General features: G+C 39.3%; 1 protein-coding gene across 1 annotated transcript in view; it reads right to left on the reverse strand.

The window, feature by feature from the left end:
* The window catches only part of LOC118409042 (CST complex subunit CTC1-like), a 94,592-nt gene that overhangs the window by 65,772 nt on the left and 2,545 nt on the right, over nt 1-26,275 (reverse strand). The window contains exons 2-15 of the mRNA XM_035809915.1: nt 23,980-24,106; nt 23,602-23,742; nt 23,312-23,454; nt 22,476-22,560; nt 22,115-22,232; nt 21,943-22,014; nt 21,490-21,565; nt 20,542-20,628; nt 20,227-20,319; nt 19,947-20,054; nt 19,573-19,634; nt 19,020-19,122; nt 18,773-18,856; nt 18,507-18,634 (exon numbers count right to left, since the gene is read on the reverse strand). Coding sequence (XP_035665808.1) covers nt 18,507-18,634; nt 18,773-18,856; nt 19,020-19,122; nt 19,573-19,634; nt 19,947-20,054; nt 20,227-20,319; nt 20,542-20,628; nt 21,490-21,565; nt 21,943-22,014; nt 22,115-22,232; nt 22,476-22,560; nt 23,312-23,454; nt 23,602-23,742; nt 23,980-24,106 — 1,427 coding nt within the window. The remainder of the gene's footprint in view (nt 1-18,506; nt 18,635-18,772; nt 18,857-19,019; nt 19,123-19,572; nt 19,635-19,946; nt 20,055-20,226; nt 20,320-20,541; nt 20,629-21,489; nt 21,566-21,942; nt 22,015-22,114; nt 22,233-22,475; nt 22,561-23,311; nt 23,455-23,601; nt 23,743-23,979; nt 24,107-26,275) is intronic.

Consider the following 26,275-nt stretch of genomic DNA (forward strand, 5'->3'; position numbering starts at 1 on the left):
GTTTCACGTAGTGGCAATCAGCCAGTCTGCTTAGCAATCAGTATTTTGTCACGGTAAATGGTATTCTGATTGGAAATAAAAAAATATACTCTAGTTTTAGCAATATATATATGTATGTATATATATGTGGCATGAATTTAGTGCATGCCAGGATTGTCATTTGATCTTGCTTAAATGTAGAAATCTATGAAGGTTAGAACTTAGACATCCGGGTCATAAGATATGCCAAAAAGTAGTTACTCAAGCAACTAGATATGATTTTGAAAATGGTCAGACATTTCAGATAGCATCAACTATCTTTTGCCAGTGACACTCAGGAAAGCTGGTTAAAGAGCAGAATTATACCCTACATTTTAAAAATTGATATGCAAAGGAGATGAAGACAAATTTTGGATAAAAACTTCTCTTCAAACGTTTTTTTAGCACATTTCAATTGTAATTTCCTTTATAACTTATACTATATATCAATGATGTTGTTACTACCCAGGTACTGACATTATGTAGATAACATAAAACATGTTCCATTAGCAAAAATAATTTGCCTGGAAGGCTCAGACAGTTATCAGCTTTCATTATCTTCTGACAAAAATTGGAAATCCGTTGGACTGTCTGAGATTAACCTGATGAAATAATGATGACGGGAGAGAGATGAAATGGAGAAAATATCATTACTACATATCTCTGGCTGGATAAAACTTTTACATCACGTTTTGTGTGACAGAAAAGTAAGACAGTTCTGTAACAGATGTAAATGTATTACTTGTATTTTTCCTTCAACAGCCTAACAAACCATGCCTGCATGGGTAAGTGCTGTGAAATGGCTACAAAAGCCTCCAACTATACTATATAGCATGGTCAAGAGAAACATTCAAGTGTGATAAAATGAGACCCAATTATGATGATAAGGTAGCCAGTAATTATGGCAAGACCATGGAGTATTACAACCAAAGGAATGGATCTGTCCTTTGGCCATAGTGTTTGAATGCAGCACTAACTCAACCATTGGACTATCGTCTGCGCTCTGTACAGTTAAAGTGGGTCTCAAAATTAACCACACTCCACACGAAATGACATAGCAGCGGGCATGATTCTAATGGGTTTATCTACACAGTGGGCCTCTAGATAGGCCTCCTTCCTTTTAAATCACCACTTTCTGCAAGCAGGGTAATAAATTCAATAGCACTACTGATATTGCAGGAATTAAGCTGGAGTGGCGACAAACCCTTGAATAAATAGCATCAACATGAGATGCATCCTAATTACAACAATGACACTATCCAAGAATTTGTGACTGACTCCAGAGCAACATTAGATATGCATAGACATGTATGATTAGAATTTACCCACCAGTTCTTGTGGCAAAAGCATGTTACATGTTCATGACTGGAATACATGAATGTTAATATATTACAATACATTAAGAGAATATTTGATTCTGTATGTTGTTAAGTGAAGTTTTTAAAGTATTGTCTGCAAGCCGTTGGATATACAGGAACTGTAGTCTTTAGACCATATCAACAATTCAATATTTTCTTGGTTCTTTGATTTTTGCAGGTAAATAATGCAGGGAGCAGACAAAATAAGAATTAAAGATGAAAAAGATATAGACACTCTAGAATACACTCTGGTAGTGCGAACAGGGACACATCATCAGTGATGAACCCGGGGTCATTGGGTGTTTCGGGTCTTTAATCACCATACACCCTCGCCCGGGCGACCCAGCCGAGGTTGATCATTCCCCGACCTGTGTCCGTGTGGCTTCCACGGTTCCCCCCTACGGAACCACAACCAACGTGAGGCTTTCTCCGCAGCCTCTAGAATATCCCTGATGGATTTCCGAAGACGGAAGCCTCTTACTCCAAGGAGTTTTAACACATAAGCCAAAGACTGCCCTGCGAAACCCCGGCAACCAACCTCCACTGGTACACACCGGGCTCTCCACCCATTACTCTGGCTTTGTACTACCAGTTCGGCATACTTCGCCCTCTTCCGCTCGTTGGCTTCGCTTATCCGCTCCTCCCAGGGAACAGTTAGCTCCAGCAGAACCACTTGTCTGGTGGATTCTGACACGAGTACCATGTCAGGGCGAAGTGACGTGGCTACAATGTGTTCTGGAAACTTGAGCTGTCTCCCAAGGTCGACTAGAAGCTGCCAATCTCTAGCAGTGGAGAGAAGCCCACCTGCGGAAGTGGGTTGTTGTCGGGTTTTCTCTCCGGCCCTGACAAAGACAATTGACTTCTTGGGGGGTTGCTGACTCCTGCTACTCTGGATGGCATTGCTAACTGTGTCTGCCAACACCCTAAGAACCTGGTCATGCCGCCAGCGGTACCTCCCTTCCCCTAGTGCTTTCGGACAACAACTGAGAATGTGTTCAAGGGTACCTCTCCTCTGACAGAGTTGGCATGAGGGGGTCTCTGCCAAGCCCCAGACATGCAAGTTAGCTGGACTTGGAAGCACGTCGTACACTGAAGAGATGAGAAATTTGATCCGAGAAGGCTCAGCTCTGCACAACTCTGGCCATGTGACCTTGCGGGAGTCAGCATGTTCCCACCTAGTCCACGCACCTTGCTTGCGCATGCCTACCATCCTGCATCGCCGATCCTCCTCTTCCCCAGCCCTTATCTCATCCTGGATCAGTAGACGCTTCTCCTTCCCGCTGACTTTGTCGTACCGAGGCTTTGGGCAGCTTTAATATTTTCTTGGTTCTTTGATTTTTGCAGGTAAATAATGCAGGGAGCAGACAAAATAAGAATTAAAGATGAAAAAGATATAGACATAGTATGATACTTAGACATACTATGTCATACCCTCACAAATAGTACCACAAGAGCCACAAAATCAACACACCTGACTGAATAATGAATTTTCAACTTTTAATATTGGGATAAATGGAAAAAAATTATCACAACTAGCAAAACAAGGACTCTTTTTATTGATGAAGCTAAAATATGAGCACTTGATTTATCCTGAATATTGCATGTGATAGCCATATTTATTTTGTTTCAAATAAAAAAAATTGAAGCAGAAAATCCCAAAACCAAGAAATCAGATTGGTGTCGCCTAAGACATTACAGTTAAAACATTTGATACTGGTGGGCCTGAAATTCCCCCAACAAATAGCATCCATTACAGATTGTGCCTGTAATGTCTGTAACTTCCCAAATAATTAAATGCACTGTGCATCATTTCAAGCCTGCAAACTTGTCATCAAGTTCCCAGCGGGAAGACTGGATGAAGGTCGAGACAGTGACACTATCAAATCCTGGCTCGCACATACAATACTGGTTGCTATAGGGGGTTGACTGATGGCACAAAACACCTGCATGTAGTCAACCTTGCTAAACAGTTGATGAAATCATGATTTGGTAAAACAAGTCAGGAAAGGCCGGGATGTTGAATTACTATTCAATTAGTCTCAAGTTTAACAGTCAAAGGACATACACATAGCATTTGGCTCTTCCTCAGTGTCACACCTGGGATGATCATCTATAATCCGCTCGATTCTCAGACTCTTTAGAGGGAACATTGAAGAAGATGAGATGTGAAAGGCGACATTTCAAATTCAATATCTTGGGGGGGGGAAGGAAATTGAGAAGCAGCTGTCAAAAATACTGGCATTCCCTTCTGTGGAAAAGCCACATGGTACTACATTTTACAGGAGCGGTTAGTATTTCAAATGTTGAAAGAAATGTTGAATTTTTAATGCCTTGTGCACACCGCTGTGGAGCCCATTATAATCATTATGCTGCACACCACAGCGTCTGAAGTGCAATCAGATAAGGCCTTAAATCAGGGACAGTTCTGATTCAGATTACGGATCTGTAAACCTCAAAATAAATCTTATATTGATAGGTCATTGACAGGTCAAAGCTGGAGATGAAATCCTCCAGTTTTGCATAATTCACCAGGAGAAGTTTCTTGGCAGGAGATCAATACTGCAGGCCTGCAGGGCTGGCTAGGGAATTTGGGTGCTGGAGATATATGGCTGTAATACAATTTTGCCAGAGTAATGTAAGAAGTACACCTCGGCTTTGCAAGGATCCCCATTAATGGCTGGCTCAAAGTAGGCAGCCTTTAAATTTCTCCATCAAATCCTGTCCTGTCCTGTCCTGTCCTGCCTCCCCATAATCCACTTACAAACTGTAACATAATAGCCAGTGGTTTGGAATGCTGATGAATTTCTGTACAAAGTAAAACTCAGTATTTCTGGAACTTAAATTCATCCATTTTTTTATGCTGCTCAAGTGTTCTGATGAAAAAATTCAACTGCGGCCACACTAAATTGATTTCAAACTTGAACATATTATACTATCTGCCCAGTCTTTTGTGCTTATTTTCGTTTGTTTCTGCCTTTTCAGGTCTTAAGTCTCGAAAATGAGAGCTGAACCCATTTAACCAAATAACAAGAAAACGATAGACATGTCAGGAACAATACTTCAGAGACCTCAAAGCTCCATGAAATAAATTAGAACTTCTTGGTGAATTCTTCTTCCATTCTGTCATTTATCATGCAAATAAGGCTGTATAGTATCTTAAGTGATGGTCCTACAGTATGTACCAAAACTATATAGACTGTAATATTATAGATATTGCATAAAATTCCCTTCCATTGGCAGAATTCCAATGTTCATATTTCATCATAAATCATAAAATAACTTTCACATAACTTATGCATTGTGATGTACCCCTTTGACTGACTTGCATCTTCCACTAAGAAAATTGCAGTACATTTGAATCAATTATGCAAATTATACGGCATACAGAATAGCTGCATTAGTTCCTTAACTGGTAGAGGACCCAAACCTATAAAACTTCTTCCTTACCCATCTGCCACCAAAAAGCATAACATGTCCAAGACCAAAGATACAAAAACTGGAAGTCTTGCTGCAGTACCAAGGTGGGCCACCAGGAGGCTGAAAACTGATCCTCACCATGAGGTCGACAACACCAACTCACGTACCAAATATCATGATCCAATTGCCGGAAACAGTATTGAGATATTGCGACGGAACTGCACGCTCGCATGCACCCAAACAGGCGCAAAACCATAAATCTATTTTCATGGAAGTGACTACATTGTATATTATAGGGTTCCTTCGGATTGGAAAGACTCAAAACACTGAAGTGCAGTCCACAAGATTTATTCCCACTTCTCTCTCTACTCTCACATCGATTGTCCTCTCTCAGTACTTCTTTCCAGACTCTGTCTCTAGGACCCTACCAATGCATCACTACAACATAACAATACAACATTACAATGTACATGACTGTATACCTCCATTTTAATGGAGGTAAAAATAATACATTGTGCATTTCACTGATCCTACACAAGTCGTATTTGAGTGACATATTTTTTAAAACTTTCATCCTTTCTCCAGCCCTATGAAGAAATTATGTACTTGGAACTTGGACAACCTAAAATGATGCATCTAAAGGGTAATTTGAACCTTGCAACGCTGTAGTTCCTGCTGAACATTTTGGGGAGCCAGAAACTCATCCTTTGTTATGGCTAGATGCAGAAAGATTCACAAAAATGTTGAGTTACCGTACATTATCCAGAAACTAGCCCATTAACAAACATATCAAAAAAGATAACGTATCTTACAAAGTTTAATGATTGAATGCTGCTTACATTATCTTACACTCTTAGCATGTATATCTGATGCATCAATTACTATTAATCATTTTTATTTCTTTTTTAATTCCGTATGACAGTGATAATCAATACTAGCCAACTCTGCCTGAGAATTCTAACTAGGCCATAAACTGATGCAAAGTTACAGAAAGCTGTTTTGTTCAGAACAGCTCTGAACAGTAACCCAGTTGCTGAACAATTTCCGGTTATTATATCTTGGAAAGTCAAGGACAAAATATGATTATGCACATGACATTGGAATAATATTTTCTTCAAAACATCCTTCAAGTCAATTTGAACTGTTGTACTGCAGGTTTCAAACTTCTTTTGAAAGTCAAAGAAGAAACTGAGCAGACACTGTGTCTAAAACTGACAGATAAAGTGCCAGAGGGCAGGGAGCTCTAGACAGTCCTCCCTGTGTCTGATTGCTGCTGCTATTGAACTTCCTCGTGCTCTAATTGAAAAGACTTTGCAAATTCCATGTTGAGCTTAGCAGTTAACATTAGACGTCAAAGGCAAAAGAGTCCCCTTTGCAATATGTTCTATTTAAAACAGATTGACAATTCTTGCATGAACACGTATGTAGACCTTCAATCTATCCTGTCTTTAAAGAATTACCCTCTGAAGTTACATGTAAGTCTGTACTGACGTAATGCTGTCTTTTAGCATGTTGTAACTGACCTCTCTTACTAGCTTGAAAGGATTTCAAACAACAAACTGTCATTGGAAGAAAAGGGGATCCTAGCAATGCACTCTCAGGTTTGCATGATGTAGTGGTGGGAAGCTTTTAATCCACAAACACATCAATTTTTCCAACTCTGGCAAAGGTACCAGTTGGGTGATGCATGTATTTCCCCCTCAGAGCTCCCCTAACAGCTACTATCATGTGTGGGAAATGATTTGCAAAATGTACCGTTAAATCAAGAATGTCCTTGGTTAAATTGATTGTACTGATCTACTGAACTTGATTGCAAGACTTACCAGTATTTTATTCAGTTTTATCTCATATCAGAAATTGTCTATTTGGGGATATGAACAATATCAATATATGTTGGGGACAGAGAAAGTGTATGATCCATCAAATTGAATATAAGATATCATTATGTTATTATTGTAAATATTCTAAAGGTAAGATGTGCCTGCCTTTAAGAATATTACAATAATCTGCTTCCTAATGTAGCCTTGACCTGCTGCAATAAAAAGATAACCAAAGTGGTAGACTACATCATTTTTGAATCTTTCCAAGACTGGAATGGGAACATATTATAACTAATACCAAACATGTATAGCACACACTAAACATTTGGGCTGCAAGAAGGAACTTGAAAGTCATCATGATACAAGAGATCAAAAAAAATTTGTGGACATTGATACTGACAGACTTTCCGGTGATGGCTTGCCCGAGGGGCTACTTGCATGCAAATATAACAGCAAATAAAAGGCAGTGTCAGATGTTACATCAAAAATGACAGTAACTGAATCAACATCCCAGACAATACAACATGTACCCCAAAAGCAGACTACTACAAGTATTCATCATCATTTTTTCACTTCCAATTTTCAACTAATTTCTGGTTCCAAATATTACAAGTAAATCAAGTCAAAAGTCAACATCTAAGAAGCTGTAGATGCTTGACTGCTAGTCTGCACTAATATGTTTGTCCCTACATTTATCTAAACCACAATTACTAAATACCAACAGAGCAATCATCAGGCCTTGAGTCTGAAATGTACTTAATACAAATGTACAAATATATTATATGACAAATACCTATCAGCATAATTGAATCATTATTTACAATTCAACATCACATGCAGATTTATGTCTATTATAAAATTTCCTTTTTTCTGCTTGCCCATTATATCAATTTTATAGAACAATCAGAGAACCAAGAAATTACATTGGTGCAGCTTTACAAGAGGACAAAGTTGATATATATGATACGTAATTGTGGGATCAATGTTTAAGACAAGTAGGTGGATGCTATAAAGCGCCTTACTGCAGGCAGGAGTAAATCCTCAATAGGATACTAGTAGTTTGCCAATGGTGCTGTCCAAGCTACAAAGGACCAATCTGCATTGATTTAGCCTCTCGAACGAACTCTCCTCTTGGCACGCATGGGCAGTTTCTTAATATGTATTTACCTTACTGAGCATTTATCAGAATGCCACAGGAAAGCCATTCAGACATGAAAGCCTATAATGGATGCTGGACCATACACAATAAGCTTTCAGACACCTACTGCATAACTATGTATGGCTAGTTTCTATTTCACTGGGCACATTGTAATACTGACAAGTCTTTCAGACTTACAGGGGGTACAGAATCTTTTTTGACATGGACAAGAGATTCATATGAATTGTATAGTTAGCATGTTTAATTTCCAATTGGAAAGTCAAAGTATACCTACTAGTAGGGCTGGGTACCGGTACAGAAAATTCAGGTCCAGGTCCGGTTCAGGTCCAGAGGATTAGGTCCTGGTCCGGACCTGAACCTGGACCTGATGCAGTATGACTGATACCAATGGTCCATTTCACTACAAAGAAATCTGTTTAGTGGAGTATTAGACTTACACTGGGGTTTTAAAATCCTACAACGCTAACTGTACCTGTACGATTGGCTGTAAAACTTGGTAGAAATTACTATAAACTCTACTCTACTTCACTCTTGTTATTTTCTTCCACCTGCAAGCGCCAAAACGTGTGAATGCCTGATAAAATAATCTGTTAATTTTCTAATCGGTCCAACATCCGGTCCGCCTAATTTTTTCAGGTCCGGTTTTTCTGGACCGGTCCAATGAGGAAAACCGGTTTGGTACCGGTACGCTGTACCGATACCCAGCCCTACCTACTAGTATAAAGTCATATTCAGTTTGCACAGGCAACATAGATATTAACATTTCACTTCAGTCACAATCATTACAATGTAGACTTTGTGTTTTCAAATGACCAAGTGAGGCTAGACTTTATCATTATCAATATCACACATAAAGCCAACATTATCCAAAGAAAGTGGTAAGATGCAAACATACATTGTTTGTTAAAACAGCTATAACAGGAAAGCCTAACCAAAGGAGGAAATTAAATAAGAAAATCTGTGGAATGCAAGTGTGTCAACAAGTATAGTTTGACATTTTAGTACAATGTCTATCAACTGTATTCATTCATCATGGAAGGACCTGGATGCAGGATCTGGATAGATCAATCTACAGCTTGCTGAAGGTCAATTAGATCCAAAGAAGTTCAATCATTCCGCAGTGGTGATTATGCTGCTTGCCGTCATCATCAGAACTGATGGACTGCTAACAGGAAGTAATCATGCCACCTCGACATTTTATACGTTGTGTTCTTGTATTTGCAAACCACTTTTCAGCACCATGGACAGAATACCTAACTTTTCATCAAAGAACTGATTCAGGCTAAAATGCAATAATTAGAGACTTATCTAAAGTACATCAGTAAAACTGTCAGAAGTACACATGTACACACATGTACACAGACTCATGTATTCAGAACACTGTCTAAAAAGCTTTGATAACCATGCATTTGAACACAATGAAGTCAGAAACTTTCCTTCCCATACTGGAACATTTTTGTTGAATCTTGGGAAAGTTTTTCAATGGAATTTTGGAAAATTGTCACCCCCGCTTCCAGTTGAACACAAGCTGTTCACAAGTTAATAACGTTTGTTATGCTAACCAGCAACTCTTTCAATAAAGCGAACATGAACCCCACTCAAGGTACGCTCAATCATAAAAAAAAACTCATTTTTGCTACCACTTCCCCCAATGCTGTGATCTGTACAATATGTACTTTGGAAAGCCACAACATTCTCTTAAGAAATCTGATTTGACCCCAAACATGAAAGTGTGGGGGTGCATGCAGGATACCTTATTGTCCTTTAAACTGGTGAGTACATGTATTTGCATTGTAATAGCCATAGCATAACCTCAAGAAACTCATGGCAAAGTGGGGCCTCAGCCCAGATGGACAGACTGCTTGTGACTGTGGGCAGGAGCAGACTATGAAACACCTTCTTGTCTGCCCCCTCCTGCCCGAACCATGCACCAGGGAAGATCTGGAAGCTCCGACCCCAAGAGGAAGGGAGCGTGTGGAGTACTGGAGCAGGAAAGTGTAGTGATGACATAAAAAAAGAATAAGCCATAGCATGACATTACCAGCTCAATGAATGTTGCACAAGATTCATGGACTACTCACGCCTGGATCAACTTTGCGTGATGTTCTACTAATACTACAATATGTAAATTTTCCCTTCCAAAGTGCTGCAGCATGCCAGTTTGAATTTGTTTTTGTAACAACTGTTTTGTTGTAATTTTCTTTTGTTAGCAAAAACTGTTCTGTTTCTGGTTAGGGTCCTTAAAAAATAGGATCGGTAGGTAGGGATTCTCTTACTAGTATTTTCAGAACTAGCAAGTGATCTGACTAATATGCATGAGGCACTACTATTTTCAATTACATATTGAAATTATACACTGTCAGATATAAACTGGGCAAAGAAGAACAACATTTACTATACATTTTATGTTAACTCTTCTAACTGTTAACAGAGTGTGGAATACAGGACCTCTTTAAGATTTTGTGACCAAGATGTCAGATCAAAAATCTAATGAACTTTACTAGCAGCGGACCAAGAAAAAAGCTGGGGTGGATGGGTTTTTGCTAGGGTCAGTCAGGCAAACAGAGACACAACATTTTTTTCTTCGACAAGTTCACATCTTGAGCAATCTCTTCAAGCCAACAAAGGAACAACATAAAAAGGCAATTCATCATCATCATCGGTCGACGTGATCAAATGTAAACATGTTTGCACATGTTTACACACGACGGGGTTATACCGCCCCTTACGGGGTGACATACCCTTTCGTATGGCTAATTACAAGACGGGGATGCGCCAGGTCTCCCGTCCGGGTGAATGATGTAATTCACCATGTGGCTGATACGAGACAGAGGTTCGCCAGGCCTCCATCCGGGTGATTTGAAGTGAATCACCAACTTCCGACAGAAGGATTTGCACCAACGCACACCGCACCATCGCACGTGTGGGGGTTCTTTAACGTGCATGGGGTATGGCTCTCCCCATACACGGGACCTCCATTTAACGTCCTATCCGAGGGACGACTCATTTTTCACTTAAGTAAAGTGAGGAAAGTCGTGTAAAGTGCCTTTCCCAAGGGCACAAGACCGGCAACACGGCAGGTGGATTCGAACAGGCGACCTCTCGGTCACGGGCCGAATACACTACCACTGTGCTACGCGGCCCCACCATTAAAAGGCAATTAGGTTACGATAATTATGACGGGCCTTATTTCCATGTCTCCATAGTGTCTAATGAAAGAAACAAGTTGAACAGAATTTGTGATCTTTCCTGAATATTCATGACATACATGTACACATGTCATCACGCTGACAAAGGTCATGATCACATAGTACCCCTGTAAATGTCACGGGTATTTCAAGGACAACCACATGAGATGACAAACCTTCCAAAACACACCCTGATGTATGTCACCTGACAAGTTTGACTGATGTACCTGCTAAAATGCCTTATAAACAGTCTGGAAAACAACGCAACCATATACCACATGAGGTCACCCTCCAGTGACCACGACATTGCTTTGATCCTAGTTTTCTAATCACCAATGAATCACCTAGACAGGTAGAATGGCGACACAGCCAGTGGCAGATGGTGCAATCAGGAGCCTCTGATTAATTGGTTCTGCTTTCAAGGAGTGTTCTGTGAAGTGTAAGACAATGCAAATGAGCATTGCCACGGATAAACAAGGAGACATCACTTCTGTCTCAGTATGTTTCTGAATCATTCTTTCACCATGAATCAAACGGGAGGAATATGACTGTAGTGTTCTGTTAAGTACAACGATAGATAGAAGCATTGGAACACGGAGAAGCAACCATTTTTACTATGCCTGAAGTCTCTATAACCTACAGCACTGCAGCAGCATGTGTAAGAAATGACAACTACTCATTTTAAGCTAATCTAACTTACCGTTAAGTAAAGTAGGTCATGGAAAACAGGTGAAAGCTTGACCACAAAGACAAGATTATCCAGCAGAAAGCAGAAACTCAAGGGAGAGCTAACATAAGCTTGATTCAACAAAGCAAAGCAAGTCATGCATATACCAACATGATGCCCAGGAATTGAATGAAAGTGTGGAGAGAGTTGTACTAATCCAGAACAAGTTGAAGACAATAGCTCTCTTGTGCTGATGCTACTAAAACCTGTTTACATGTTCAGGTCTTGGTAAATCTCTAGATCTACATCTACCTCTATGACCTGGTCATCAGTCTTTTTTTAGGTCAGAAGACAAAAACATCTCTGCAGAGAATTGTGTTAGGGAACAAGCCTCTACCTCTTGAGTGACATATATTTTGTACATGTAAACACCTGTAGCAGCTATTATATCTGGAATTGTAGTGATATCTTTGATAAAAATATAACAAAGGAACTGAATGGATTTTGATGTTTTTGTAACGTTAGGTACATGTAGTTAGCTTAGGTGAAGTTTCCCATAAGGAGATGAGCATACTGATAACGTTTCAGTTCTTCATTTTCGTGTCTAATGAAGAAATTTCATGGTTTTTCATAAATACTACTTTCATAAGTACTGTGGTGGCACATCGTCTGAGGTGTAAACTCTCCCCGCAGCTCAGCAGACCGGCAATGTTGGGAGGGTTGCTACATGATTCTAACAAAACACGTTAATTTTATAGAGGATCTGATTCAAATCATGCAATAAGGATCTGCAGGAAATGACTGGGATATCATACTTGCAGCATACTACCTGGTGAAGGAGAACATCATTAAAACTAGATGCAAATCAAGGTATCACTAGCCTTCTGTGAAACAGTTACAGTGCTATCCATAATTTGATTACTGCATCTGCATGATAATTTTCTTTTTCTTAGTGGTAGATGATAGGAATGTCATAATTCTGAAGCTTAGCTGAGCTTACAGTCAAAACCATTATATATGAATTATGCAAATTTGGTCATCTTTTGAAAAGTTGACCATAATTGTTGGCCAGGGTATGGGGCTGTGGAACACTATATTCTAGGCAAATACATGTACACATTTTGCAAAATTTGGCAAACTCACCGGAATGATTACCCATTAAGTATGTATTAAGAATCAGCTTCAAAATTTCAAACTGTATTAATTTTCTATTATTCCATTATTTTGCTATATCTATCCTTTGCGGTTCAAGGACTATGATAACCCTGCTACAGATTTTGGAATGGTACAAGACTGATCAGTCCAAGTCATCATGCTGTTCTCTGTTTCTTGCACTGAATCTTTGAAGGATTTCTATTACACACAGGTTCTACTCTTTGGACACACTGGTCTTGAAAAGAACAGAACAGACTTTCTTTCAGACATCTTCAGCTAAAAACTGGGTCAAGCAAACTAACAAGTAGAGCAGAAATATACATCAGCACCCCCCTCTCTTCTTACAAACACTCCCAGACAGCAGTCACATGTAACCATGTGTGGGAGGTTCCATATTTTACTTAGGGTGAAAAAATAAATGAACATTTAAAATGATAGAGAAAAAACAAACATCTAATCCCAGGAAGCCAATCCAACACATACAGACTTTCTCACTGGTGAGAAAACGTTACCATTTAAACAAACACATAATAACACTGCTTCTCTCTGGAGAGTCTAAACCCTTGACTTACCCCCAGTTGCAAATAAACATGTTCAGAGACAAGTTTTGCCTTTAAAATCTAGGTTAATTGAGGGAACAGGCTGTCTGACCTCCATAAGCTTCATTACAAGCCCTACGATAGTTCTCCTATGCACCTTTGCGCCAGCAAAAAAAAAGTCAGGACTCAGCTGTGACTCTGGAGGTAAGTCTCCTGACATTCACCACTGTGGTAAATTACCTGAACATGTCAGACTCAGCATTTGAGGCATGTTCCATGACTTGATACACAAAATGAACATGGACCCAATTGCTCTGGGGTTGTTTGATAGATCATATTCATACCATCAGTAACTTTTTTTCTCAAAATTTGCATGCAAGTACATGTCAGTGCTCAACCGGACAAGGTTTATGTCAACCTGACGAGATATACAAAAAAAAGTATATAATACATACATGTATGACTTGTACACTTTTTCTTCCAGACATTGCATGTAGCACTCACATTTGTTGACAGAGACTTTAAGGCTACAATGTTGAATGGGACTGAGAATACATTCCTGACCCTACCAGTACCCAAATATGCCACAACTACTAGAATATTTAACAGGCAGTGAAAATGCAACTTTTAAAAAAACATGTCTGCATTGGATAACAGAACAATGTTGGAGGACTCACAGACAATGTGTAATCATCAAAGTCTGGGAGTCAACACAAAGGAACCTACATGTGCATACACAATGTACATCAATGGGGTACAAGATGGGCAAACCCACCTGGACAAACAAAAGGAAGCAGTGTACATGTAGATGTAGTCCAGTCTTTTATTGCTACCTCAAAGGAAATACGGAGTAGGAAAAGATTTGAGGGAAATTTTAGTTCGGCTACGAAAGACTTTATCACTGGCTATAAACTGCTGATAACATCTTAATCTTTCCTCTGATGTAATCAGACATGGTTGCAAACAGAAAAGGTCGTCGGTCAGCTGGTAAGAGGAAAGCCGGTGGTGCGTCTGCTGTTGAGGTGGTAGTGGAAGATATAGAAGAGCAGCAAGTTGATCCCGAACCTGGCGCACAGGTGACGAATGATGTTCAGGTACAATGTGGTTGACATGTATCATCATTGTCTTCAGTTTAACATACAGCAATGTAAACAAGAGTTCAAAGATCTCATACCTAAAAATGAAATATTTTGAGTTTCTCTAGTTCATTAACTATGCAAATAAGGTAATATTCACATTACCTGTGTTCATTGATACATTGATATTTATCTATCACTCCACCATAAACGTGACTGACATAAGGAAAATATATACCTGCAAAAACACAAGACCAAAAACAGTACTTCCTGTCTTCAATTGACCACGTAACCTATCATCAGCCAAAGTTGATTAATTGCCAATTCTACCAACTTGTTTCCTAACACTGTCAACTCTAACCTTTGCCATGCATTTCCTGTCACTCTATTTCAAATAACGGGAAACATGTAGAGCAGAAAACAATAAACAACCTATATGAAGATGACATTGTCAAATACAAGGAATCTACCAGACACATGCACATGTAAGTTACTGAAGAGTACATCATATTTTGTAAAGGATAATAAATCCATTACTTCCCAACAGTGTACTGTGAATAGTGCAAGATTGCCTTCCAGGTATATTGTACATAAAAATATAATGTACAGTGACCGTTGCTTAAATCAGACAAATGGTGACCGATCTTCAAAATAGTGACCTGTGATTGCAATGGTGTAACATAAAATTATATCATTTATATGCCCATACATCACTGAATATGAGATGAGGATGTTTCACATATTTTAGGAAGATGTTGAGAAAGAAGCAACTTTGGATCAAGAGAAGGAGCCTGAAGTTGAGGAAGTTGGTACTCAAGAGGAAAATATAGATGGAGTGGGAGGAGAAGAGAAAGTGAATGAAGAGACATCTGTGGAGGAAGATGGAGAGAAAGAGGTCACTGCTGATGACTCAATGAAGGATGAGGTGGGAGAAAAGGAAAATGGAGCAGCATTGAAAGATAACAAAGAAGAGGAGACAGATGAGGGGGCTGATGGAGCTGATGAGAATGAAGAAGCTGACATGAAGTCTGACGGAGATGGGGAGGAGGTAGAAATGGAAGAGGAGAAAATGGAGGAGGACGAAGGACCATCAGAGGAAGCAGCTGAACAGGAAGATGAGCAGAAAGAGGATCAGAAGGAGGAGAACAAGAAGGAAGAGGATGAGTTGGAAGGTCAGGATGAGGCAGAGGAGGAAAAAGATCAAGAGGAGGAGAAGATGGGAGAGGAAGAGCAGAAAGAGGATCTGATGGTGGACCAGGAGGAAGAGAATGGACAGGAAGAGGATGAGATAGAGGCAGACAAGAAGGAAGATGATCAAGAGGAGGAAAAGGCAGAGGAAGTAAAGGGAGATGATCAGGTAGATGAAGAAAATGGAGAGGATGAACAGGAAGAGGATAAGAATGTTCCCCAGAAGGAAGAGAATGGGGAGAAAGTGGATCAGATGGAGGATGAGAAGGCAGAAGAAGTGCAGGAAGAAGATCAGGAGGAGGTCCAGAAGGAAGAGGATGAGCAGGAAGAGGATGAGGCAGAAGAAGCTCAACAGGAAGAGGATCAGATTGAGGATGAAGAGAAGGCAGAGGAAGTGAAGGAGGAAGAAGATCAGGAGGAGGTCCAGAAGGAAGATGATGAGCAGGAAGAGGATGAGGCAGAAGAAGCTCAACAGGAAGAGGATCAGATTGAGGATGAAGAGAAGGCAGAGGAAGTGAAGGAGGAAGATCAGGAGGAGGAGTGTAAGCAGGAAGAGGATGGGGTAAAAGAAGCTCAACAGGAAGGGGATCAGCAGGAAGTGGAAGAAACAAACGGAGAAGAAGTGATGGAGGATACAACTGGACAGGGAGAAGTTGAGAAGGAAGAGGAAGCTGAGGAGGAGGCTGGCGAGGAAAGGGCACCTGATATCACTGCAACAGAGGAAACAATGGTGACCGATGTAAGTTATGTAATATAATATATATTCAATGTTTATTGATATAAGCTGTTAAATTATTAATAGGCATCACATCACCCTGAGATAGTTGATGTATTAAAGGCTATTCTGTGGTTTATATTCAGTGATGCACCTGCTCTTACCAAATATGTAAAAACAATTGTTGCTTAAGCCTTGTTTGCTCTTTTTCTGTGTATGGGTAATGTTACTAATAGTAAACGACACTGCTCTTGATTCCTAAATACACCAGGACCATGAGCCTGTTAAGCCCCAGAGGAAGCGAAGGTCTGTCATGTCCACCCCCAGCCCACCACCCCGACGAGGGCGCAAGAGATCTGCTGGGAGTCCTGACAGTGAGCTCTTCTCACCCAAGCGCCTGTCAGATGGGATGAGCCTGAGGAGTGGGGACAGGGTTCTTCGTCGTGGGAGGAGGTCATAGGGAGTGATGGGTAAAATGGTGCTGACGAACAACTTTCTGACATACTTGTTTTAGGTTCAAGGTGAGACCATCTGAATTGGTTGAACAACATCAAACAATCATTTTCATGTTTCCGTTAAATGATTTGCAATGCAGCATCAGATAACCACACACACTATGCAAGGTTGAAATTAACTAAAGCTGCTTAAGCCAGGATTCAATCATTCAGAAGATCTATTTCTTCACATAGAGTTTTTAAAGCATAATGTCAACAACAGAGACAAGGATATTGACTATGATATATCCCATTCCAACTGTTTGTTACATGAAAAAAGTCCACAATACAAATGGCTCCATGGATAAACTAATCCTGCTGGCCAAAACCTGGCTCCATGCTCTTCCAACCTCAACTTTAACACCAAAATCTTTTTCTTTCACTTGAATGCTAAAGGGGGTTGATTTATTTCACTTATCAGATAGAAGGATAAACATTTAGCCATGTAGCTATGTATCATTATTGTTAAATCATATTCTAAGATTGCCAAGTTTTTTATAATATTCATTATGCAATTGACTACTATACTATATAGCATAAAACCTAATCTTTCAATCCAAATACCAAAAATTCTGAGATAGTTGCAGAACCAAAAGCACATTGATCAATTTTACCTAATCAGATCTATTATTATGTTTGAACCAACAATGCAGTTGAATGTAAGAAGAAACTTCTAGTATTCTTGACCTACAAGCTTCAATTCTTCATGAAAGCCAAGGTGAATGCTGCCCCATGCATTATACATTGTTGTATGCTTGTAGGTCAGATTTTTATGGAATGAAAGACATCCAATAAAAGCTTGTGCATCCTGAAATGCCAGTCATTTGTAAGTGATTTGGCTGTGTACTCAGATAATGTTCAAACTTCAAATGACTCTACTTTTCAACATGTGATGCACAGATTAGACCTGTGCAGTATCTACTCTCAGTACTCATTATAGCACACTATTGTACGCACTATTGTATGTATTACAGGCACAAGTATTGTATGCATTATTCATCATCACATAAAATATTAAACTTGATAGGACAACAGTTATACTCAAACTGCAGTTGCACCACAGTTGTACATGAACTTGATTGCACAACAAGTATTCTCTAATTCTAACAATGTAGTTTATCATGGCAAAAATAATTTGCGACAATTAACTAGTAAGAACAAAATAATGACTAGTAAGAACTGTATAATATTATGTGATATATACTGGTAGACTAAATACAATATTACTATGACCATATGTAACACATGATTTACATTTTGTAAGTAATGCTTTGTTGTAAATGTGGTTATAATATGCCATTAATACAGATATCAAACTTAAGATCTCCAGACCTTACCAATTATACATTTTTCTAATTTTAGTAATAACACCTTTTGTGTTACATGCTACCAATAAAACAAATAAAACCACATTTTGTCACTGTACCTGAACCGAGTGAAACACTGATGTAGTCTCTGAACAGGCTTTTAGCTAGGGTGTATAGACATTAGACAGGGCATCCGAAAATTTGGGGGTTACATTCTCAGCACTAAAAATGCTTTTTTTACATTGATTCACAAACAACATAATACAACTGTATTTCTTCTAATAAAGGACACACCCAAAATAAAGTGTACAACCCCGATTTGGGACTCATCGCAAACACTTATTGCAACCTGAAGAATGGATGGTAGAAAAAGATGTCTTGATTTGAATATTTGCATTGACCCACCTGATGACAAGAGAGGTGAACTTCTGCCTCAGTTGATGGACAGCAGTAAGCAGGAAGTGCAGCTCGTACAAGTTTGGGTTGAGATGGTAGATGAGGTGGTAGAGTGCAGCGGAATGACTGGAGGGTGGCTAATTATGGAAATGTCCTGTTACACTCACACTACATACAGTAATCCAAAGAATAGGAAATAAGGAACTTAATAGGCTACTCAAATATGATAACAGATAAACTATGGTACTATAGGAAAAGGAAAATACAAAACTAACCTTGTATGGTGAGTTTCGTGTAGAAAAGGACTGAATGATCACACAGCTGGCAGTACAACAACACAACGTTGTCACAGGATCTCCCTAATGCACAAACATTGTTGATTACTTTATTGTCTTGAACAGTGCCTTTGCTGTTTGACTATTCCTATTGTCTATCCAGGTAGCTTTACATGTCCAAATCATGCTCAAATGTTTGATATCTCTTAAGATAAAGCTTGGTACTTGAAGTGGCACTGCTGTTTACCTCTATGTGTTCCTTCACGAGATGAGCATTGTACACTGCTACACAGGCTCCTACCCTCAGACCTCGGCCCTCATTCACATGCAGTTGATAACCAAGATGTAGCCTATTGTACATCAGAGGAAATGTTTGCATGGATGCCATCCTTGTTAATCATGTCAGAGCTCATATACTCCACCTACTGAAAAAGTTCAGGAGAGAACATACAGAAGCCCAAGCATACACTAAGTAGGATGGCATCCAGGCAAGGGAAAGATGATACTGTGAATCTGAAGCAATCTTGCCTGCTGAAAAAAAATAATCAGTCACAAACGGAGCAAAAATCAGCCTGAATGCATATAATATTAATGGTGGTTTATATTCTGACTGTTATGGGGAGATAATTGTAATGTGAGGCATGAAGGCCTGTAATGTTAATGCAAACAGAAGCACAATATTGATACTTTGATTAATCAATTTATCTATTTCATTGTCATCATTCACAGAGAAAGTTGGATGCACAAAACATAATGACTCTACTAAATTTGTTTTACAAAATGTAGTTAGCCTGTCCCACCTGACTTTTCCATCCAGCTGGTAGATGCCGATATCACTGTTGACACAAGCAGTGATTGTACCCTGGTGAACACACAACAAAATAACTGAGAATTGTTGATGATTTAATTAAAAGGAATTCAAAAAGGAGGATACAAATACAAACTGAAACTTTGCAATCAATGGACTATCAATCTCTGAGATTATGCATGGTAATATTGGAAGAGCAATGTACAAAGAGGACGTGTTTACAGCTACTTTAGGTCATGCAAAAGATTTTTCATAACCTTTGCTGTTATCGGAGGATTTCAGAAACTTTCATGTATCAATGTTAAATCATGGGCTGTACAAGTTTCCTTCATCAAGTTCATGTGATCTGCATATGGCATAATATACCTGGTAGGAGTGGAAATTCTGCCTAACTTCACCACCATGAGAACAGGACTGTGTCTCAGCAGCGCCACCATCTACTCCAGCAGGTACAGCATGTGCTGACGGAACTGACTGAAAATACATCAAACATTTTTTTTACTTCTTATTGGGATGTCATAAACCATAATTGATCTATTTAGACACCATCAAAATTGAATAAAGGCGGCGACTTTGATTTGACGTAAGTAACCATTACAACTAGCCGCAATTAACTCAGAGACAGGAAATGTCTGATGCAACATACCAACGGAGTTGGCACAGCTTGAGATCCATCAAACTGTGGCAGAAACCGGGTCACTGCTGTGGAGCAGTACACATTTTTCTTATCTGCACTGTTCTGGAAGTACAGTCGAGCAAACATGTTGGCAACATTACCAATCTAACATTAACATTAACAATATGTCTAAGAAAGGTAACCCACTTGATACAGATAGATTGAACAAGAAAGCAAGTTTAAGATGTCAATCTGGGTCTAAGTGTCAAAGGATTTTTTTAATCCATTCTAGAAAAAAGTGAAAAGTGGATATGTGCTAGTTAACAAAATATTTTGTTGTCTCACTTTGAACAGTGTGGTTGGTTTGAGGCTAGTGATAACGTATTCTTGGCTTGGCTCCAGTAGGTGATATAAGTGGATCAGGTTGGCTCCCTAAAACAATAAGAAAACAGTTTTGCAAGATAGATGAATTAATGTTTTCTAGTGCTTAAAAACAGAGCAGAAAATTAGATGTAAAGCCATGTTGATTTGTTTATATGGATGACATCCGTGCCCCCATCAATTTCATCTGTTTCAAAAAAATGTTTCTGACCATACTGTAAGTTCTACAAATTCTTGACCACTTAGATTTCATAATGAAAGCTACTGTTTTTTTCCAAATCTTTTTTATTCACACACAGTTTTGGGGAAGTCATCGAAATGATCCAATCAACATGGCCTAAGTAGCATGATCAACAACTTGTCAATCCAGTCGAACTACATTTCTTTTTCTATTCCTAGGTTTGAAAATTGCTTACATTGTTGTAGGTGCTGTCCTTGGTGCTGACTGAATTATCTACTAACCTTCTACGTGCTGAGGGAGCCTTTTGGCACCAACTTTGTTACAGGGTTAGGCAGCAGGGAGAAGGTTAATTATCATTGTTGAAGGCAATGTGTTATGGATGATTTTCTGTAAGGTCCTCCAATACTTCCACTTTTGGATGTTTAAAGATGAAACTGCTGGCATCCTCAATTTTACATTATCAGGACAGAAGGTCTAGTTCAGTTCAGTTCAATTCATCCTCATCTATATCTGGTCTAACTTATATGTAAATAATACTGTTTTGACCATAGACTGTAGAATATTTGATATACTGTACAAAGAATTAAGTCGCTTCTGTGCTGTGTACAGTATTGTTCCCAGCATTAATAGTATCTACACAGTATCATTCCATAATACGATAGATCTGTAGTATATTGCATACTATTATTTAAAAGCCTCTTTATTTAAAGCCATTATCCCCTTTTACATACCTTGATGATGACAGGGACATGTTGCTTCTCTGTTGTGGAACTTAATTTGAACATAAAAAAGACAACTTCTTTCACCCTGCAACAAAAAGTAAAAAGACCACTATTTTAACACATAGTTCAAAGACCTGGTTCAGACTTAGTCTAGTACTTGTAAAAGACTAGATCAATGGATAAACAAGGAACTAGATACAATGACCTCTTTTTTAACAATGTAACTGTAACCATGGAAGTCTGAAAATCCCTTCAAACTTCAACGAGTTGAACGCAACAAATTCTCTTTCTACTGTGGGAACTTCTCATTTGGATAACCAAAAGGTTCAGATGTAGAACAAGGTAAGACCAACAACAGAGGAGAAAAGAGAAGACAAACACAGAAGAAAAATGGATAGAAAGAAAGAAAGACAAAAAGAATCAACACTGTGACATATCTTTTTGGAGAAGACATAAATCTACCTGAGAATAGTGGTGAGTCCAGTAACTTGCCCTTGTATACTGATTACCTTGGTCTCCAGTACTAGTCCTTTCCTGAAACATGAAGAAAATAGTGAATCTCCCAATCCTGTATGAAGAAGGTATGTCAGAAAAATTACGACAAATTTTCTAATGCCAAAACATTACAAGTTACCTGTTGTTGAGAAAGTTTGCAGCTGCTGGGACAAGAACTGTTGAGTCTTGTTCCTTGACCTTAGTAGTATTGATCAGTTGACAAGGTGGCACTGTTATTTCCAAATATCCCCTGTTTCCTGTGTATAGATAGTTCATATGAGCTGTTGATGTTTTTGTGGAAATTTGGTTTAGATCTAGTGGCTTACACCAATTCCTAAATTATCCAATGCATATTAGCAATATCATAAGTTCAAAGGTTTCCTATACTTATTAGGTTCTCAATTTAAATGACATAACCCCATGTACTCTCAGGTAAGAAATAACTGGGAAAACTGATAAATACATTCTTATGACCTTCAAAGGAAAAGATGTTTCTTTACCTTGTCTATGGGGAGAAAAGGGAATGTAGTTCCATGAAGGGAGGAACACCAGCTCTTCAAATACATCAGTTTTCAATGTGGCAGTCTGTATCAACAGGAGATGAGTGTAAGATTTTATAACACAAGCATGTTGTATAGCAGCTTGCAGCTGATAGCAGCGCACTAGCGCTCTAATGCTACATAAAAATGGTGTACAAGGCAACTGGAGGAAGTACTCTTGTTTGTGCCATGTTATTCTAGGAAGAAATTACATGTACTTAAATAAGAAATACTTCTATATTGAAAATGATGATCTCACATAGACCTAAAATAATAGTCACTCACAGACAAATACCTACCAATCTTTTTCTACAAGTTCTGAAAGGATATACATTAAGTATGACATTTACATGCCTTTTAATTTAAAATGGACAGTAATGGATTAAGTATGTACCTCCATAGTTTACCACTGGCTCAGTCTTTTCGAGATGAGCTAGCATAATTTATAATGGAGGATGGTACCTAAGCAAACATATGTACCAGTCTGAAATCCCAATGAACAAGATTAAACTCAAACTATAAAACTTTATTAAAAGATGTGACAGAAGTGACAAAGAATACTGTAAATGCATTTAAGTTTGTGGGGATTTAATTTTGCAGTAGCGGGAAAAAGGACTTTTTGCGGTGGTTTTAATTTTGCGGTAGCACCATACCCTGTAGTCTCTTACTGCCAAGGAAAAATGTTCGCGGTAGTTTTAAGTTTGCAGTGAAGGGGCCACCGCGAAAACCGCAAACATTAAACCACCGGGAAAGTTTCTGCATTTACAGTAGATGTAAAACACAAGGAATCAACCTGCCTCACAAAGTACAGCACCAGTGTTGTCTTCAATATAAAGCTGTCCAACTCTGTTATTTTTCCCCACACTGAGACGGTTAGGTCCAGACGTCAACCTTCCCAGGAGTAAGGCACGGATGTGACCAAGAGGCCTGGCAGAAATGTCTACACACAAAACAACTTCATGTCAATCATAGACGTCTTTCAAACTTTATTTTACACAACATGTATTACATATATATGTTGATGACATTGACAGACCAAATTTAAACTTTAATATTCTTTTAATTTGACAAGTTCTATTAACTTTACCTGTTTTACTGTTGGCAGGTGTACTGTCTTTATTATGTCCTGTCTGATTTGCTGTTGGCAGATGACTACAACAGGCTTGGTGCTGCCTTTGTACCAGTTGCTGGACCGAGATGAACCTATATGACAAAGGCAGTTCCATTTCTGGAATAGAGATATAAAATATGCAAAGGTAAGTTGTACTACTAAGTTCTTGTACACGAGAAATTATGAATGGGGAAAATTCAATTTTTGTGGAATTAGAACAAATAACTGTACAAAATAAACCTATTTTCTTCTTAGTTTGAGAAAGTGAATAAATGAGGCAGAGAATGAACAAGTGGAAAAAAAGACCCAAGACCCAATGTATGTGTATTTTGAACAATCCTTGTAGCAACTTACCTGGTGTTATGCTAAAGACTTGGTCTACAACAGTTAAGGCCAATGTCAAGTAGCTGATGCTACAAGAAGAGCTCTCCACAATGTTCTTCTCCACATGACAGTACAGATCTCTAAGCCAATCTTTTTCCTGTAGATGGAAGTGAGACAGGAACTGAGAAACCTGATACAGTCATATTATGCTATTATGCCTAGGTTACACATAGCCGACTTTGGCTCCCGAACACTAGCCGACTCTTAGCCGACCCAAGTCGGCAGTAGTTCGGGAGTAGTCTGACCAGTTTAGGCCACGCCTATTTTTTAGCGCCGAACATGTCCCGAACACCTCCCGACCGGTAAATGACTTACTCCCGACTGTGTCCCAAATGCTAACTAACCTATCACCAACCATCCAGACCTCTAGCCACAGACTGCCGAATCACTCCCGACTGATCCCCAACCGATTGCCGACCCTTTTTCGACTTGAAATACACATAATCAGCGATTTTCAAAAGAGTGCTCATTTTCGTTTTTAATCAAGAATGTCCTTTGTTCTATTTGTAAACATCACTAAGAGATCAAATTTAGATCACATATAGCTCCAGTGCGGCATTTATGGGTCTTTTTGTTTTTAGCTGGATGTCGGTCGTGTGAAGTTCGGGAGTGATTCGTCTACGTTCTGGCAATAGTCTTTTTGCTTGGGAATGAGTTAGCAGAGATTTGTCTAAGGTCTTGGGGTAAATCATTGGTAAGTTGGAAACAAGCTGGGAGTAAATCAGCAATGTTTATGGCGTGGTTAAGATTTAATTTGACTGCTGACTTACTCCCGAACACCAACCGAACACTAGCCGACCGTGCCGAACACCAGCCGACCACCAACCGACCCATTCCAGAGTTGCCGTTCAGAGCCGAATGTTTTGAACATTTCAAAACATTCGGATGGAGCAGCCGAACACCAGCCGACTCAGCCGAACGCCAGCCGAACGCCAGCCGACTCAGCCGAACGCCAGCCGACTACAGCCGACTAGCTCCCGAATCACTCCTAAACCATAGTCGGGAGAGAGTCGGGAGCCAAATTCGGCTATGTGTAACCTAGGCATAAGGCAATAATATGTTAGTTATAGTACAGGGGCAATGTTTAAGACCTGAATGACAGCAGGTGAAAATCTAATAATACGCAATTGAAGATAGTGGCATGAGTGCGATGGTACGTCTAATCTAAATAGAATGGAAACAGTAGCTCCCTTGTTACTACATTGTTTCTGTCATCCATCTGTCATCAACAAACCCAGTTATGGACAAGCAAGACATATATATAACCTCCTTCCTAGACTTTCAGTTCGCAACTTTCAACATAGGCTAGGTTCTCTTATGCCAGGAAAGGGATTTTTCCGAGGACGGGAGTTTGCCATGGAAGGTAGTTTAGCCCCTTCCGGGGCAAACTCCCTTCCTCAGCAAACTCCCTTTCCCAACATAAGAGAACCTATCTAACGTTGAAAATTTGACAGACGCCCCCCCCCCCCCCACACACACACATACTGAACAGTCCCTAACTCAAGTAGTCACTGCTTCAGATTCCCCGGTATCTGGTCACATATGCTTTTCTTTTCTCTCTGTGCTTCCTGAACTAATGTGCTCCTCACTCGCTCAGCTATTTCCAATTGGTCAGCATTTGCACACTACAGGCGATCGCTTCTCTAATTTCATTCCTCCATTCAACTTTTATCGTCTGTTTCCATGTATAGATCTCATTCTATTCTTATACTTATAGTTATAGTTATTAAAATCGTCTCATTCTTCAAATCTTTTGCTTTTTTGCAGTTTCTCAGCTCCCTCCTTGCTTCTGTATATCCTCCTCTGCTCCTGCGTAAATTTCAGAGGGCGAATCAACACTGTCAGGGAACCGACCAGGCATAATTTGATGGGGATGCTGGACGCTTCGGCCCTTTACCAACTCGGCCCTAGCAATTTATCAAATTAACATGGGAACTCAAATATCAATTTAAAGGTGAGGAACTCGGCTATCTTACTATGGGATTTAATAGCTAATAATTTGGGATCAAGGTGATCTGTAAAAAAAACACAAATAGATCTGAAGTTGAATTATATCATCAGAATAACTGACAAAAAAGACATTTTTACTGTGGGTGTAACCACATAAATTTTATAGGGGGCGAGGGGTGTACCAAGAATCCTCAGTGACAAATTACTTTTAAAACGTCCCTGTTTACTCACTATTGTAGTGAAATTATTGGAATCACGACGATTCGGACCTTTACCGACTCGGGCCTGTCAACTTGGCCCTACACTCTGGTCAACT

Source organism: Branchiostoma floridae, chromosome 2 (genome assembly GCF_000003815.2).
Source record: "Branchiostoma floridae strain S238N-H82 chromosome 2, Bfl_VNyyK, whole genome shotgun sequence".
In the NCBI taxonomy this organism is placed as follows: Eukaryota; Metazoa; Chordata; class Leptocardii; order Amphioxiformes; family Branchiostomatidae; genus Branchiostoma; species Branchiostoma floridae.